General features: G+C 37.7%; 2 protein-coding genes across 2 annotated transcripts; both read left to right on the top strand.

Moving 5' to 3' along the window:
* The first annotated feature begins 2,079 nt into the window (after positions 1-2,079).
* On the top strand, positions 2,080-7,030 carry LOC136716097 (olfactomedin-like protein 2A). Its single transcript, XM_066693588.1, has 7 exons — positions 2,080-3,511; positions 3,768-4,022; positions 4,383-4,490; positions 4,641-5,009; positions 5,263-5,407; positions 5,542-5,727; positions 5,833-7,030. The coding sequence occupies exons 1-7, from the start codon at positions 3,440-3,442 to the stop codon at positions 6,432-6,434; spliced, it is 1,737 nt and encodes a 578-aa protein (XP_066549685.1). The 5' UTR covers positions 2,080-3,439; the 3' UTR covers positions 6,435-7,030.
* Positions 7,031-9,733: 2,703 nt separating this feature from the next.
* LOC136715930 (protein FAM241B) lies at positions 9,734-13,920 on the top strand. Its single transcript, XM_066693344.1, has 3 exons — positions 9,734-9,824; positions 10,606-10,758; positions 11,852-13,920. Exons 2-3 carry the CDS (start codon positions 10,657-10,659, stop codon positions 12,104-12,106), a joined length of 357 nt encoding a protein of 118 aa, XP_066549441.1. The 5' UTR covers positions 9,734-9,824; positions 10,606-10,656; the 3' UTR covers positions 12,107-13,920.
* The last annotated feature ends 5,304 nt before the right edge of the window (positions 13,921-19,224 follow it).

Genomic DNA, 19,224 nt, shown 5'->3' with positions numbered 1-19,224 from the left:
ACACTACAAATAAAATAGTCCAAAGTCACTCACGCAATCGAAGATCAAAAAGATGATGTCAGCTGAGTCCATATACCTGGGTGACTGTCTACCCTCCACACGAAAGAAACAACAGCTCCTTCAGTGTTTCACAATCTGAGGTGTTGCCTCCTGTTAATTTTACATAAGGTAAAAGCTAAAGTTATGAATAAAATCATGGATAAGTCATCATGGACTACTTAATGCCCAGGTTCTGGCAATCCTATCATTTTTTTATAACGGACATATTCTGAAAATGATTCCCATACATTAATTATTCTCACCGGTACAAGATTTATCTTTTTTTTTTATCAATGGTTATTGGCATATATGTATGTTGTACTTTTTAATGAAAGGATATTCATTCAGTCCTTACTTTTGTAATTGTAAACTAAGCCTGCACTGCTTAGGTAGTGATGTCATCTAAGGAAGACTTACTAAACAACGAACAGTGAAAGGTTTATCAGCTTTTACTGGCATTGCAGGGTCATGTGATTGATGTATGATCCTGAAAATGATAATATTAATAATACGTCTTACAGTTGTCAGTAAATATTCAGTATTGACCACTTTTAATTTTACCTGCCATTTTGCAGAAAGCACCTATTCTGAAAATGTCCACTTAAACCCCACCCTCATCCCTCATCTTACACGAATTCTTCAACAAAATGATGAGCTATCTTCCTCTCAGATCAGCTTTTGTGATGCTTCTCTTTTTTTTTTTCCCCTAACCTCTGTTTGTGTGCATGCTTAGGGTTTTTATGGTTTTCTAGAGATCCAATCTGTGGTTTTGGAAGCTATGTAAATATTTGGTTGCTGTCTTTCGTGGTTGTTATGGGGAGGCTAAAATTACAGGCCTCTTTTAAGTGAATACAAAAATAATATAAAGGAAAGATACAATCTTCTGTACCTAATGCCTCTAGCTTTTTCTATTCCTTTTGTGTCTGTCTGGGATGCCTGCTTTTTAACCTGTTCAAATATAATCTGAGAGTCTTATTGTATTTCCATTAAACTGTTTATAGCTCTTAACATGTCTGTGTACATTCTTGTCCTTGTGCCCCCACCAGGAACATTTTAAGAAGAGATATAACAAATCTCTTTAGTACACTTATACACTTCTTTGGAAAAAGTGAATTGAGAGGATCACATTCAAAATGGTGAGTCTTGTGTCTGATGCACGATGTCCACTGATGCACAGATGCAAGTTTTCAAAACTGAATTGCTTTTTGATCAGTCAAAGAAGCAAGTTTGAATTTTCAGTTAATTTCTCCAGGAGAATTGAAATAGTGGATATTACTATTCAGTAACTAATAGCTAGCTGATCAAGGCTGACCCAAAGGTCTTCTCTCATTTTGACCCGGTCTATATTGTTATCTTTCCATCAGTTCAGTGCATTGAACTTCCTGTGTTATTACCAGTGAACCACTTATGTAAAGAATCTGACAATGACACCACTGTCAGATGTTTACCATTGCACAACGTTACGAGAGTGGCTGGAATTCAGTGTTATTATTTTACCTGGTCCTTTTTGTTTCTAATGGATGAAAATATGTATCCCTAGATTCTAGAATTCCCATTCATTCTAGAATAGCAGGATTAGACAAATGTTTTTAATGAAGTGATCTTTTTAAAAGTGATATAGGACAATATAGGAAATATGATTGAATTATTCACCTCATTCCTCTGATGAGCTGACAACCTCAACCCAAATAGTTCAAGCAACAGAACAACTGACATGACATGCAAACCGATATTAAAACTGAGAATAGTAATATATCTGATTGCCTTGTCAGGGAAATGTATGCAAATGACCTAACCATGATATGATGTTGATTCATTAAGATCTCCCAAGTAGCAGCTTGTTGAGGTCCTTAAAAAACAATGGGTCTAGAGACTGCGTGAGTAAAATGGTCACGATAGGCGTTCTGTAATTGTATGAGTGTTAAGTGTTTTACTCATGCTATTATGTGTAACTTTGTTGCTGTGTAAGTGTGACTAAAAGTGTGTCTGCATCTGTGTGTGTGTGTGTGTAGGAGGGGGTTCTCAAATGTCTTCAAATGGGAGGCTGTCTCGTTTCCTCTGTGACTCATTTTCACTAACAGATACTAAGTGATTAAATCTGGTAGCAGGCATCATAAACTTTAAGACCGTCTGTGAAAAATCTGTGTTTTATTCCCTGGATATATACGACCACAACATTTAGAGTCGGGAAGGAACAATGTCTCAGAAATATCCCATATCACCTGTTTTTTGCACCTGGGTGATGTCTTAAACTACAGTAGCAGTTGTATATTTGGAAATGAAGACTGGGAGCATTTGGATTGCTTTTTTTCTAACTTTGAGATTGTAAATGTCTTATATGTTTGCCTGTGAAGGGGTATGTGAAATTTAATATTTGTAGTATTAATGAATTATTTCTGGCTGCTGCATTTTAAAAATAATGTAAAAAAAAAACTTTTATTTTGTTTCATTTGTTTCTGTAGCCTACATGTTTTAAAACATACTTTCATATTTAAAGTGTACTTCTGATAAAACATTGTTTAGATTATTATCACAGTACAACCAAAAACTGATTGAATAAATGTGTAAATATTGCTTTGGATTTTCACATTACCAAAATTTGCTTAGACACTGAATTCAGACATTTCGGGGGTACAACAACAAAACATAAAACTCTTGCCTACAGAGGCATATCACATTTCCAAAGCTCACAGTAATTGGTCTGTTGTTATTTAATATGTTATTGTTTAAGCATTAAGATGTAAGTGGAAAGCATGTCATCACCTGCAAAGAAGACTTGTAATTACAAATCTTTTCCCTAATATTGTTTCTAATTTCTGATCATCACTGTAGGTAATTACATCAAAAATGTGGTTTTCTGATACACAAAGAGCTTAATTACATTTAATTGTGATAATTGGCATGCTTTGTTTGGGTGCAGATGATTAACCAATGTCTTGGCTAAAAGACTGTAGATGACATATTTTACAGAAGAAATGTTTACGACAGAGACCTGTTCCTGGAATAGCTACTTTTCTTTGTGAGTCAGACTGAAAGCAACACAATTTTAAATGGGACATTTTATTTATTTATTTTTTTACTGTACTTTTGCTTCCCATGTGTAATATTATTTTAAATTTCTGATATTTAATTACTAATACCAGCAAGGCTGTAAGATTTATGACACTGAAGAGATTTTTGTCAAGGCATCTACTGAAAGGACTACATGTATTTATATATTCAGTTGTAATCAATCAACACACTGTGGGCTTCTCTCTAATTGAAAGCTTTACATGAAAAAACGTGCCAAGTGGACCACTTTGATTGGATAAATCTGGGAAAGGAAGAAGGTTCTGGACTATTTTTATTTTGGTGAACAAGCTCCTAGAGTTTTGCTGCTCCTTGATCTCGGCAAGTGACAATGCAAGTATCCCTGTGTGTGGCAACACTCTCACTGCTGGCTCTGACACTAGACACCTCTACTGCTAAACCGGTAAGGACATTTATAGAAAAATGATCAAATTAAGAAGCAGACATTAAGATAATGACTTATGAAGAACAAGCACTCAGCTGAAATGTGTCATCTATTAAAATGCAATATATCAGTTTTATTTTACATTTATGACTGAGCAAGTGTTGCATATTTTTGGGTGGTTATTAAATAAGTATGTAAAAAGATATATAAAAGTTTAGTAATAATTATAATAATGTGTTTAATTGCTATACATCTTTATTTCTCTGTGCTCTAGTCTGCACTGAAATCCAAACCCCATGGTACCAATGAGGGCCAGTGTGGTTGTAGATGTTTACTGAGGCGGCCATCCTTGGAGCAGTGCATGCTGGGTACTGAGCAGGGCGAATGGAAACACAACCCCTCTCTGATACAGCCGCTGCCCTCTTGGGGTTCAAAGTGCAAGTGTCACTGTGAGATCACAGGCTACAGCCCCTGTGAGAATGAACTGAAGTTGGACAGGCTGCGAAACAAAATCCCAGACATCACCAAGGTATACATCAATATAAACTATCCCTGTTGTTTCTAAGCAAGTGTATAATTCTTAAATTGAAACCCCTTTACAGAGACGGAGTTATAAGTTGTGTGTAAGATACGTCAGAAATAATCAACATACAAGCCCCATTTGTTTAGAGCAACATCAGTTAAAGCAATATCTACTACTGATTACCATAGTTGGTCTTATGAAGTTGCATCAATGCAGCAAAACATAAGCTGAAAAACAGGCAGCAGATTTAACAGCTCTGTAATAGTAAATGGTTAATTGTAATGTGTATTATTATTTTAACCCGAGATATAAATTGGTCATTATCAAGTGCTCTATTTCTCATCTTCTCCTGTATACCTGTAACAGATTCAATCCACAGTGAAGATTCTTCAGCAGGCTCTGGAAAACTCAGATATCCGGCGACTTAGTTCCAACACTAACAGAGTGATCACCCATATCAAGACACTGGATCAGGTATTGCCAATTAACAGTATATGTATCTATTTGAATGGGTTTGCCTCTCCTGCTTTGTGGTTCTGCTTGCCTTTGTGTATCTGTGTGTGATTGACATACACTTTTTTGAGAGCCCTTTCTCCATAAAGCTTTAGTGTTTTTCTCTCTAAGGTTCTCCAGACCAACGAGGTAGTGGACAAGTCGCTGTTGAAGAAGCTGCAAGGCTCTCTCCTTCACAATGCACTGCTCTACCAGAATTTCAGCGAGGCAATTAGGTCCCTGTCTCGCGAGGTCTACAAACTCAATGGCCATCTGAGGCACACTGTTGCAACACAGCCGAGTAAAGATATCACTGACCACACTGGGGACGTGCACAACAATGTAATTAGTCACCAGAACTCTTTACCTCTGGTAGACAACAATACCAATCCAAGCACAGAGACTCATCACAGCCAAATCGTCAATGCTACCATGACACATCCTAACCAACTCACCAATGTGAGTCAGGAGTCCCACAGTATGCATCATGGCAACCAGAAGGTGAGAGAAGTCTCAAAAGGAAAACACTTGATACAACAAAGACAATCCAAAAACATCGAAATCAATCACAAACAGTCTCTGAACACTGGTTCTTTATCGAATTAAGTAAAAACACTATGGATAAGATGTCTCTCATGAAGGTTGGAGTATATTAAGTCCACCTATGTACATTTTACATGTATTTATGTTGTGTTTCCATATCCATCCTCTGTTTGAAGGCTATATTTGAATATATTTTATTTCACTGAAACAGGGGGAGCACATACAAGATATTTCCATCCATGGAGTGAAACATGTGGAGAGTTTCACTACCCCCTTCCCAACTCCGTACGATAGGGTAAAGACAACAGCATACAACAAAAGTCCACCTTTGGTCCAGCAGGAGTTTTCCAATGGAGGTGAGATATTAACTAATTTATTGCCCTGTTTGTATAGACCTTAAAATGTATTAATGTAAAAAAATGGTTTTGTTTATTAATTAATCCATTGTATATGTAATTATCTCCCTTTGTGTTTCTCTTATCTATTTCAGTGCATAAGAATAACTGCTCAGGAACGTTGATTTCAGTGGAGTTCCCCCAGATTGTGGCTCATTTTGGGAGCAAGGAAGGAGCTTGGTTTAGTGACCCTATATTCCCAGATGGGACCATCTATGTGGCAGATAGGATTTTTGGCAGCATCCTCTTGGAGTTCAAGGACCTCAAAGCTCTGAGACAAGGTGACAAGAGTTATGGCTTTAATAGTATTACTTTAAACAAACACTAATAAACACAAATGAGTGGTGGAGGAAACTAATTATGTTTAATCTCTTCTTTTCTCCAAGACAATCCCTCCTCCCCACATCATTCGTTACCATGCAGCTACTCGGGTACAGGACACACTGTCTACAATGGCTCCTTCTACTACCTCAAGGCATTCACTCAAACCCTGATCCGCTACAGCCTGGCCCAGCGAGCTCTGGCTGCTTGGACTCAACTGCATGACCTCTCCATCCCCACAAGGTCGGGGTCCGGTGTGGACTGGCAGGGTCATAATGATGTCACTCTGGGTGCAGATGAAGCTGGACTCTGGGCAGCCTACCCTTCCACCCACTTTGGAGCTATTTTGGAGGACGAACTGGTTATGATCCGATTAGACCCTGTGGAGTTGCTTCCCCTCAAGGACTCGTATTGGAAGACAGGTCTCCAGAGATCCCAGTATGGGCTCTACTTTCTCAGCTGTGGTGTTCTGTACTGTCTGTATCAGGATGCACTGCACTATGCCTTTGACACGCACACACAGGCTCAGAGCCGTATTTCCCTGTCCTTCCCTGCTAGAAGTGATTCCACACACCTCACCCAGCTTTATTATTGTCCCTGGCGCAGGGCATTGTTTGGCTGGGATAATGCCACACAAATCTCCTACTCACTCCTTTTCACACAGTGATATTTTTTCTATTATCTTGCATTACAAAAGATTCAGCTTTGGAATAGAAAAGTACTTACCATTGTGGCACTCACTGGTAAAGTAACTGTCTCCCAAACGCTCACATTTTTTATTGTATTTTTTCTGACTAAGCTCTCAGTTTGAAAATGTTTAATCAAACATTTTGATTGACATGATATAATTATATTTTAAAAGATAACTATCTAAAAATAATCACTTTGAAGTTTACAAAACAAAACTGAAATATATTGAATACTTCAAAGAAATTTGAAAATCTATACTTAAACACCTACAGATGTACACAAGGTACATGTTTTTTTAACATACGCTACATGCATTTGTGAGTGATTGGTGCTTGACTGACCTGAAGTGCAGACCACCTGTGTTGATATAAAGAATGATGCTGTGTTTACTGCGACTCACCCAAATAATTATTTAACAGCCTGTAAATACCTGCACGTGTTTAAAGATGTTTTATGTATACTTCCTTATACTGTTTGTAAACTGGAATATAACAATCTCACAGACATTTGAACAAAACAATGTCTGAAACTTGCAGTTGGAAAACTGTTCTGAGCAATATATCATTTTCACATTACTTGGCATATTCATATTTGGGATATTTTGTATTTCAACTATGGTCCTGGAGGATCTGTCCTTTGATTTGTCCTAGCAAAACCTATATATATATATATATATATATATATATATATATATATGTGTGTGTGTGTGTGTATGTGTGTTTATATAATATATATATATATATATATATATATATATATATATATATATATATACACACACACACACACACACACACACACACACACACACATACAGTGAGGGAAAAAAATATTTGATCCCCTGCTGATTTTGTACGTTTGCCCACTGACAAAGAAATGATCAGTCTATAATTTTAATGGTAGGTGTATTTTAACAGTGAGAGACAGAATAACAACAAAACAATCCAGAAAAACGCATTTCAAAAAAGTTATACATTGATTTGCATGTTAATGAGGGAAATAAGTATTTGACCCCTTCGACTTAGTACTTGGTGGCAAAACCCTTGTTGGCAATCACAGAGGTCAGACGTTTCTTGTAGTTGGCCACCAGGTTTGCACACATCTCAGGAGGGATTTTGTCCCACTCCTCTTTGCAGATCCTCTCCAAGTCATTAAGGTTTCGAGGCCGACGTTTGGCAACTCGAACCTTCAGCTCCCTCCACAGATTTTCTATGGGATTAAGGTCTGGAGGCTGGCTAGGCCACTCCAGGACCTTAATGTGCTTCTTCTTGAGCCACTCCTTTGTTGCCTTGGCTGTGTGTTTTGGGTCATTGTCATGCTGGAATACCCATCCACGACCCATTTTCAATGCCCTGGCTGAGGGAAGGAGGTTCTCACCCAAGATTTGACGGTACATGGCTCCGTCCATCGTCCCTTTGATGCGGTGCTGTTGTCCTGTCCCCTTAGCAGAAAAACACCCCCAAAGCATAATGTTTCCACCTCCATGTTTGACGGTGGGGATGGTGTTCTTGGGGTCATTCCTCCTCCTCCAAACACGGCGAGTTGAGTTGATGCCAAAGAGCTCGATTTTGGTCTCATCTGACCACAACACTCCTCTGAATCATTCAGATGTTCATTGGCAAACTTCAGACGGGCCTGTACATGTGCTTTCTTGAGCAGGGGGGCCTTGCGGGCGCTGCAGGATTTCATTCCTTCACGGTGTAGTGTGTTACAAATTGTTTTCTTGGTGACTATGGTCCCAGCTGCCTTGAGATCATTAACAAGATCCTCCCGTGTAGTTCTGGGCTGATTCCTCACCGTTCTCATGATCATTGAAACTCCACGAGGTGAGATCTTGCATGGAGCCCCAGACCGAGGGAGACTGACAGTTATTTTGTGTTTCTTCCATTTGCGAATAATCGCACCAACTGTTGTCACCTTCTCACCAAGCTGCTTGGCGATGGTCTTGTAGCCCATTCCAGCCTTGTGTAGGTCTACAATCTTGTCCCTGACATCCTTGGACAGCTCTTTGGTCTTGGCCATGGTGGAGAGTTTGGAATCTGATTGATTGATTGCTTCTGTGGACAGGTGTCTTTTATACAGGTAACGAGCTGAGATTAGGAGCACTTCCTTTAAGAGAGTGCTCCTAATCTCAGCTTGTTACCTGTATAAAAGACACCTGGGAGCCAGAAATCTTGCCGATTGATAGGCGATCAAATACTTATTTCCCTCATTAACATGCAAATCAATGTATAACTTTTTTGAAATGCGTTTTTCTGGATTTTTTTATTGTTATTCTGTCTCTCACTGTTAAAATACACCTACCATTAAAATTATAGCCTGATCATTTCTTTGTCAGTGGGCAAATGTACAAAATCAGCAGGGGATCAAATACTTTTTTCCCTCACTGTATATATATATATATATAGTACAATGCATCCAGTTACATTTTTGTACTACAGTGAATATATGTAACAATACATTCAGTTATGTATCTATAGAAAAAGAGATTTTTAAAAAAGAGATCTCAAGGAAAAACAGATTACCACATATGAATACAAACATTTAATTGTGCTAACTATTGCACAAGATGAAAGCATTAGGTCCCTCTAGTGTGCCTTATTGTGCACCTATACAATAAGTCACTATTACTAAAACCAATATATTATTTTTCATCTTCTTATTCATTTTCACTAATATTGTACTACACAAGGGAATGTACTTATACATTGAACAGGCCTGTAAAATAATTTCCACAATAGTTATACTATTAGTTATAATAATAGTTATACCTTTAGTTGTGCCCCCCAAAATGTCATTGTTAAATGAATAATCACAATATTAATGAGCAACTAAACTTAACACATTCAATAAACTAATAACCAATACATTAAAAATAAGGTTACGATGCATCTTCCTAGAATTTGTAAATGTTAGGGACACGAAACAAGTCCACACTTACTGGAGGAAGGTTGCTATAGTATTGTGTACCTTTATTTAAGTTTATTTGAGTTGTATTGGGTACAATATCTTTATTTTGCAGCCAACTTTGCCTTGCAGTTGTACGTATCTTAAACGTAGTCAACTTTCATTTACTTTCTTGTACATCCGAGATTTAAGTAGTTGATCTTTGCGCAAACAACCTTAACGTGATTCTCCTAAACTCCGGTCCCTGTTCTAGATAAACGGAAACAAAGTTGCATATATTACTGAATGCATTTATAATACATTATTTATCTATACATTTCACTCACTACACGCAACTTGCCTCCCATTCAAAACACAATGACCATGTGACTTGCGGGTGCTGTAAAGCGGTGGGGAGTGTCGTAAAGAGAGGTGACGTGGGATTCGCAAGAAAAGAAAGACGGGTATCGGTAGAGCCGAGGTATGAAGCCGTGTATACATACATATCCACGTTTTGTTTGAAGTATTACATGTTTATTCAATGGCGTGGTAGTGTCCCGTAAAGCTAGGTAACATCTCAGAGGCAGACACAGCTTTTGTTCCACTCTTTTAACTTTGTTGTGTTGTTGTTTTCCGTGTTTTTGACCACACCATTCGCCCGTGTCCAGATATAATTAGGCTCCACGGTTTTTGATGATGATGATGATGATGATGATGCAGTAGTGACTTGCATGAATATGCAATATATAGCATGAAATATATATATATATATATATATATATATATATATATATATATATATATATATATATATATATATTTTTTTTTATTCTGTTTACCTGGAAACCTACCAATGCCACACATGCTACGTTTGTTTTTTGTACAATGGTATTTTGATCCCTGAGAATAAATAAATCTTGCCTATGCAAAGGTAAATTGGTGGAAAAACAAACAACACAACACAACATCAAATAAAATAATACATGTAAATGCAGTAGGATCATAAACACCACCAGTTATCCATCACACCCAGGTTAAACCTAATGGATTGTTTTCAAACTATTAACGTGTCAGGTGGCGCTCAGATGCGCAGTTCTGCACGGGTATGCGCTGCTCCACCAATGGGAGCGGCGGAGTTGTGCAGGTCTGCGAGCGTCTGCGCTACAAGGGACGCGACCACCGTGACACCCACTAATGATCATATGTCCTGATTTGTATTCTATTACTACTTGTAACTGAGTGTTTTTCTGATGCTGTAATAGTGCCGGTGTTGTGTGATTCACTGCTGACTGGGCATTAACCCGAGCCTGAGGATGGTCCGTATTTTGGCGAACGGAGAGATTGTGCAGGACGACGACCCCCGGGTCCGCAAGCCCCCCAACCGCCGGGAGGAACTCAATAATGTGCCTCGTCGGGTAAGCATGCTCGGGTCAGGAACAAGATGCATGTGTCCCGAGCAAGGGATCTCGCATATTTCCATCCCACAGCAGATCACACAACTGCACTTGCTGTAGTGTTGTATTTTTTATGTTATGCTTTTTGTAAGCCTTGCAAGTCACCCAGGATAAAGTTGTCAGGTACATTTTATACATAATAAACATGAATATTCATTCCAGTATAATCGCATTCCCTTGTCACCCATCCTATGGCAGCCTAAGATGCAGCCATTAAGGCACTCCACCGTGGTTCTGTGCTGAAACATAATTTCTTGTGATCTTTACTTTCTTACATTGTAATAAAAGCATAAAGAAAAACATTGAAAGAAGACATTACAAGACTGTACTATTACAGAAAGAGTAATAAGACATAGGCCAGGCATATACCGGGCAATTGATTACTATGCTGCTTACAACTTAAGTAAATCTAATTATAATCATTCATCGATTACATTTTCTTTATGTTTTATTATGCTGAATGTGCCATTGACTGTTTATTTAAATAGTGTGTGTTTATATATAAGACATAACAGTATTAAGCATACATATATATAGCTCTGGAAAAAATTGAGACTACTTAACATTGATTTCTGACCTTGGAGTGGTCTCTTAATTTTTTACAGAGCTGTATATGACATAATAGTATTAAGCCTCTGCAATGCTGTGCCATTGTCTTCATATGTGTAATATGTGTTTAAGACATACATAAATGTGGCCACAAGATGGTGCTATGCACTTTCTGGACTTCTCTGAAATGAAACCTTGCTTGACTCAAAAAATACGCTAACCCTGCCAGTGTAAAACAAGCAATTTGGCAGGGGGGAAAGTTTACTGGGGTGGGGTAATTGATTATATGGTTTGCGCTACAACTACCCTTCTGCATTTTCATTTTCTTGTGTTTTTAAGGCTTCTGGTTAAACTAAATTATTTCATATGGAAAGAATATATAAGTTCTGTCCATAGTGAAAGAACCTACATGCCAGGAACATGTAGGTTACTGTATGTGAACTCCTCTATTTCTGCCAAGACCCTGGCGCTCTTGAAGGTAAGGTGTGCTTATTGAACTCCTCAGGGATTCGTGCGCCACACTGCGGGAGGAGCTCCTGCACAAAATGGCCCCGCTGCCCCCAGGGCTCCTGGGAGGTCAGCCTTCGCAGATATGAACCAGTTGCTGGTGAACCTCGGCTTCCCACGCTGGAACATGGGTGCCCAGGTCATCGAGCCCCTGATGTCCGTGATGATCCTGCTGGTCATCGCTGTGGTGGGGCTCCGGGGAATCCTGCTGCTGGGGCTGGTCTACGTGGTGATGACGCGCAGCCAGCGCTGAGCCCGGTTTTTGCCGCCCTGCGGCTCAGATTGGAAACTGCTTTTGTGATCTTAATCTGGGCTAAAACATGATTTGACTGACACACTGTTTGAGAAGGCACCTTCAATCTGGCAAAGGCATGTTTTGATATTCAATGGGTCTCCTGTGTAGCAAAGCAAATTTATCAAAACTGAAATTGTGACATGAAGTTCTACGAATGTAACTGTGCCATTTACAGGAAAGACTCCGAGGGTATATTCAAAAGCCTTAACGGGCAGTTTTCATTGAGCTGCCAAACGGTGTCTTAGGAGGATTTTTGTACGATATGGGAGTGTGACTACGCCTTATGCTTCCCACAGGCTGTTTTACTCTGGTGAGCACCATAGTAACTAAACATGCACTGAGGCAGAGACACGTTACTCTATTCATCCAATATATCTGTTTGGTGCTTTTTATAAAGTCTGTTTAAAAGTTTAATCCTGGAAACTCAAAGGAAAGATCAAGGGGCAGTGTGTCATGAGTCTCTTGGACCTATGTGTGGAAAAATAAAGAGATGCAACTTTTTCTTCTAATCACAATGTCAATTTCAATGATTTCAGTTTTTCACTGAGAGTTTATTGTACATAGTTTAATGATCACAGGATTTATTATAATTTCAGTTAAATTCTTTTTTTTTCTCCAGTTCTTTCAAATATGGATAAGTACAAGATATTATCTGAGGCATTGAGTTCATTATTGATTTACTTCTGCATAAAAGCATTCTCTGGCACTGTCCTTAATTGGGACCATGTAATGAAGTCAATATTATTTTAAATGAAGATGATGATTTTTTTTCAGATTTACGGGAATGTCTCAGGTTTTTATCTCAGGTGCAAGTCAATAATCAGATTGCATTTCAAAGTATTGTAGTAACCAATGCACATTTAATCTAGTGCCTAGAATGCTTTTTTTGTAATGACCTAATATAGCAATCTACTGTATTTGGTATCATAATTCTGAAGTTACTGACCTTGAGTGATGATGATGATTATTATTTATTTTAATTGTAAATAATAAATACAAATTATATTGCAGAAAATCATCCTAAAATATTTAACATAATTGGAGCACATGATGGAAAATTTCTTTTTAGAAAAGTATTTGAATGCGTTTTATAGCCTATATAAACTGGAAAACAGGTGTACCCTTTTCTTGAAGAAATACTCGTATCAGACTAAGAATTAATTTAATAACTCTATACAAGTAGGCCTAGATGTTCTGAATGGAGACAATGTAAAATTAATATGGCTTTTGTATGAATTTAAAGTTACAAACAATGACAGCAAAATTGTATGTAGCATAACTTCAGGTACAGTTTGTGCTTCTTTCAAATGAATGAAAGGCCAATATACAATATGCATGTTGTATTATCAACGGTCTTAATGGAATTATATGTGCTTATTATTGGTGTATTTATTATTTTAAATAACATTTTGACTTTTTTTTTTTATATAAAGTTCAGTGGTGTAGAGTGAAACATGTAGATGCCAGTTTTTACCATGTTAAAATGTGATAAACTAGTTGCTTGTATGAAACACGTTAAATGACAAATTTGGGATGATGATGAGGGATGCAGTTATGTCCTGTTTGTGTCATGGCTCTTAACATGGTCTTTCATTACCCTATCCCCTGTGACAACATCTCAAATATGTCTTACATTTTGCATGCTTTACAGCTTATAGCACAGTTTGACTTTATCCCTGAATTGGAAAAACAAAACAAAAAAAAACACCTTTTCAGTGAATCAAGTATTTGTGTATGAAATTACTCTATTAAAAATATGATGATTTACACAAGTATGCCTCCTGTTTGAATTACACGTGTGATCTACAGAAGCCATTTTACATAAGATGATATTGTCCAACCAATTTGAGTTTGAGTCCTTTTTGTTCCTTTGTGCAAATCCTAGCAAATATATTGAGAGAAAGCATATTTCTGTGGTAAAATATGTGTATCCTGTTATAGAAAAGAAAAAAGATCATAGGGAAATGTTCTGTTTAGGGCAGGTTTAGAATGGTCAGGTTAGACCGTTTGTTGGTATTTTTATTATTTATTTAATAAATCTAGTTTTCCAATGGCAGTACAACTTCCAACATCCTGTATATAGACTAGCATATGTTCTGTGCAACACTTTATAAACTGAAATGTTTGCCCAAGGCAGGTAGTTGTAGCACATTCATAGCTGTTTTCACAGACCTATTAGCATTAGACTAGGGCTGCTGTACCTGAATTACCAATGGTAGTCCATGACTAGTGCTAGTTTGCATCTGTGAAAGCAGCCCTTGGTGTTTTACAGCTCAGATGCAGGGTTTGCTAAGTGATACGCTGAGATTTCATCACAGTCTTACAATGAAGAGACTTGGATGCTGAATTAACCTGAACAGAAATCCAAGCAAAAGAACAGGTCTGTTGGTGCGCATTGCAGTCTTTTTAATTTCCTACTTTACCTCCTCTGGATCACTTTATCACTCTCTACTCAATACTGCTAATTTGACTCCCAGCAAAACATGGCTGGCAATGCATACCATAGAGAAACAGTCGGACTACACTAGGCCTGTCCCTGATAGACAGACCAAAAAAAACATATCTATAGTATGCCACACTTGGTAACAAAAAAAGAAAATAATATAAAAAGGAAAAAAAACTTCACAGAATCTGTGTATACGTGTGAGAGACTGCTTAGAGACGACGCGTTGCCTTAATCCCCTCAGTGTGTAGAGCTGATTCTCTTATTGGATTAGGGACTCTTTGAATGCTGCCTCCCACTCCGCACAATGCCCCCCATTGTGGTTAATAGCAATCTAATGCTTGCAAACTCCTTTCAACAAACGGCAGCGAGGCTCTGTGCTGGATGTACTTTTCACCACTCCCCCCTCCGCCAGAGAAAAGAAAAGAAAGAAAGAAATAAAAAACCCTCCTTAAGCGTGTTTTTTCTTTTCTTTTTTCCTTTTCTTTTTTCCTTTTATGAGAGGCTAAGATTTACAATTAATTACCATATACTCCGGACAAGCGCTGTTCTCACATGACACTACAGGGGATTATTCCAATTAAGTGAAGAGGTCCTTCGCAGGATTTCGCCCAGTGCAACACTCCTTAACCAGTCGAGGGAGCAGGCCCGAAACCCCATCACACACCGTAGGCCTACACTTGGCTGGGGAAATCCGAGATAAGTGATGATGGTGATGGTGGAGTAGCCAATGGAGAGGGCATGGGGTAATTGCATCCTGTGTTAACCCAACCCCAATCTATGACCTCTATATTTAGGGATGGAAGGGGTTAAATGTGCCTGCCTGCTACAGCAAGGGACAACTATCCATTGCTGCTGAATAAGAAACATCACCACAACATGTTCATAATTAGCCTATTACAAAACATAAATTACATTTTTTCACCACCAATTTTATCACCTCAATGCTCTGCAGCTCTCATATTCCTAGAGTAATCCATAGTTGATGATAATTAGATAATTCATAGATTATTTGTGTGTATACCAACCTGAACCTGAAAGTCTCCCAACAGCTTTTCATGAGACATTTGTTACAAAATATGAACGTTTGTCTTCTCTCAAGTTAAGCTACAGTTCTGTGAAAGAGCAAAGATAGAATTTAGAACTTTGGGCTACATACAGGAAGTGATTTGCAGATATCTCAAAATGATTTAGAGATATCTCTAAATAAACAGGAAGTCAATAAAGATATTCCTAAATGAACAAGAAGTTACATCTTCACATGATTTGCAGATATCAATAAATGTATTTCAGAAAGCTTTACATTTTAAAGATATTTTCAAAACATTTAAAGATATCTGAAATGAATTTATAGATATCTAATTCATTTAAATATATATTTAAACATTTACAGATATCTTTAAACAGTTAAAGATATCTTTAAATGCAAATGAAGATATCTCTAAATGATAACTTTGGCTTTCAATATCTCTAAATGAGAACTTGGCTTGCCATGAATTTATCATTTAGAGATATCTCCAAATGCATTTCAAGATATCTTTAAATATTTACGGATATCTTTAAATATTTAAACATATCTTGAAATGAATTAGAGGTCTCAATGTATTTAATATATCTTTAAATGTTCTGAAGATATCTGGAATTACTTTAAAGATATCTGAAATACATTTCAAGATCTGTAAATCATTTCAAGATATCTGCAAATAACTTCCTGTTCATTTAGACATATCTGTAAATCAACCATTAGGCCTAGGCCCTAAGCCGTGGACCCCCAGAGATTCATTTTCTCCTACATGTCATCCATAGGAGTTTTTTGTTTTTCTCTCCTCCGTGCCTAAATGGTTATTTTACTTAAATGTTCACTCACTTTATTCTAGATCATGTGAAATGTTTACAGGTCTATATTTGATTTTATTGTATTTATGTATTTTATTTTGCTGTACGTTTGTTGTATGTTTACCAGTCTGTAAAGTGCTCTGTGGCAAATAAAAATTGATTGATTGATTGATTGATTGATTTTAAAAGATATGTGCAAATTATTTCCTGTACGTAGTCTTGGATTATCACTTCCTTTTGACTTGTTCATTAATTTCTATGTAACTGAATGAGTAAACAGGAAGTGATAATCTCAGCCAACATACAGGAAGTAATTTACAGATATCGTGAAATTATTTGCAGATATCTCAAAATGAACAGGAAGTTATTTACAGATATCTGAAAATCATTTGTAGATATCTCGAAATAGACAGTTATTTACAGATGTATTTCAGATGTCTAGAAATTAATTGGAGATATCTTGAAATTAAAGATATATTTAAATGAGATCTCAAATTAATTTAAAGATATCAGTACATCATTTAAAAATATCTTTAAATGTTTCAAGATATCTTGAAATGCATTTGAAGATATCTCAAAATGATAAATTGGCTTGCCATAGGGTAGAGGTGTATTTGTAATCGTTTATCTTCAGTGAGATTACAGTCAATATCCACACCTCCAGCCCCTTGTGACTTCAGATCATGCTTTTGTGAATTTTGGTTTGGTTTGCTTGCACAATAAAATAACTTTACTCAATTTGTGGATAAAAATGTAAAGATCATATCTAATACTTAATATACTACTAAATATGTCATGGTACACGTCCAAGAAAATCGATGGACACCATTTTACAGAAACATGGGACATAATTAGCTGAGAGTTTTGTCACATTAGTTGCTTTTTGTAAAAAGATAAAAGTCAATTCAAAAAACACTTTTATGCCACCTTCATGCATATTAGCAGCATTGAAACACTTGGTACTTCAAGGTTTTTCAGTCAAAGACCAATGTAGTCCCAACTTTTCCAGACCTGAATATAGTTCGACTTCTTTTTCACAACTGGTGAGGTTTTATTGGGCATTGCCCTGATCGTTCACCACTGGCGCCATGTCTTTGCTTTCATTGCAAGGGATGTGCAAATGTTTGTACATGCCTGAGTATATGAACCACCAGCACATGAAATCAACGCCTTGCTTGAAAAAGAAAAGAAGTAATGAAAACAGATCCAGTGACTGCAGTCGTTTCCTGCTATAATGCCGTGTGCTCAGACTTCCCTTGCCCTTGGCCATGGCTTTGCAGCTGAATAGAGGCGCTTTGCTGGTCTAATTACAATATTGTATGATAGAAAAAAGTAACAGCCCTCTTCCACCATCTTGTGAAGTTCTTAATTAAAGGACCTGAAGGAAAAATCTAGAATTATTTTAATATTACACAGGAGGACTTTTTTCTTTTCTTTTGCAGAAGAACTGAGTATGCATCCTGGTATTTAATAATCAGTTTTCTTGTGTGGATTTAGGGAGGGTTGTTTAGGGTCAGCTTTTTTTTATGGCACCACTTCTATGGGCATTGTAACGTTGGCAGGAAAAGGAGGATAATCAGTGGCTTTAGCGGGTTTCAGCCTCAACTGCAATCTCTTTTTGTATGCTCACTCCCCATCTCGCCCCATTCAAGAACTGTTTGGATTTATATTCCATTATTTCCCCCCCATCTTAAGCCCTTGGGTAATAAGTGCTCCATTCATCCCCCTTTTTTAATTTTATGAGAGGGAGAACAAATCTCCAAGTCCGTCTCAATAGCCGGGACCACCGGCGCACCCCCCTCCGTACAGATGTCACTTACAAATTACCACAGGAGCGTGCCGGGACCCCATCTGTTGGGGTGCAAGGCTTATCCAAGGCCTCCTCAATGGACCAGGATTAAATTCTCATTAAATCCCAATGGCTGGGGTCCAAAACAAGTCTACAAACAAAACACAAAGATACCATTTTGAAGTGTCTGGCCAGCTCGTCTTTACTTATCCTACAAGAGATAGCTTTTTTTTAAACTTTCTTTCATATAAAAACACATTTACGGACTGCATATCAGGTGTGTTTGGATTTGGTTTAAAACTCGCATCTACCTGTAGATCTGAAGCAGCAGAGATGGCCAGCAGAGGCCTTGCTGGACTGGCCAAGTGAAAATGAATGCAGTTTGACCTCAGGGTCACTCCTCACATCAATGGCTAATCTGGGATTTGATTCTACAATCCCTTCAGCGCTCACTAGTCCTTGGTTGCTGGGCACACCTTGCATTATTCATTTATGCTGGGTGCTTGCTGCTTAGCAAATACTTGGACAAACAGGCTTTGTAAATGTCGACCTAGGCTATTTGCTGCACATTTACCAGACACATTCATTGTACAGTGAGGTTTTTTTGGAATGAAGTCTTTGTGAATTTTATTTTTGTATTCCTATTATAATATCTTCTATGTAACTAAGCGATAGTAATTACAGGCTTTATTTTAGCTCCACAAAGCACAGGGGTTAATCCATGTGTTAATATATTTCCCCTTCTTTTTCTTCACACGAGCAGCATTCTCCCCCTCTTCGTCCGTGCATCCTTTTTTTATGCTGGGTCTGGGTGGGAGTGGGTGAAGAGGTAACTGATAGAGTTGAAGATACCTTGTGTACAAACACCAAATAGTCAGGATTCTGCGGTCAGGGAATTGAAGCATTGTGGGAGTGAAATCAATAAACCCAGGTTCCTGGAATAGTCCTGGCTAACTTTCACTGCTTATATTAGCACATCTACATTCAGTTTTCTGTATAATAGCAACA

The sequence above is a fragment of the Amia ocellicauda genome, chromosome 20 (genome assembly GCF_036373705.1).
Source record: "Amia ocellicauda isolate fAmiCal2 chromosome 20, fAmiCal2.hap1, whole genome shotgun sequence".
NCBI lineage: Eukaryota > Metazoa > Chordata > Actinopteri > Amiiformes > Amiidae > Amia > Amia ocellicauda.
This window is presented reverse-complemented; position numbering and strand designations above follow the sequence as displayed.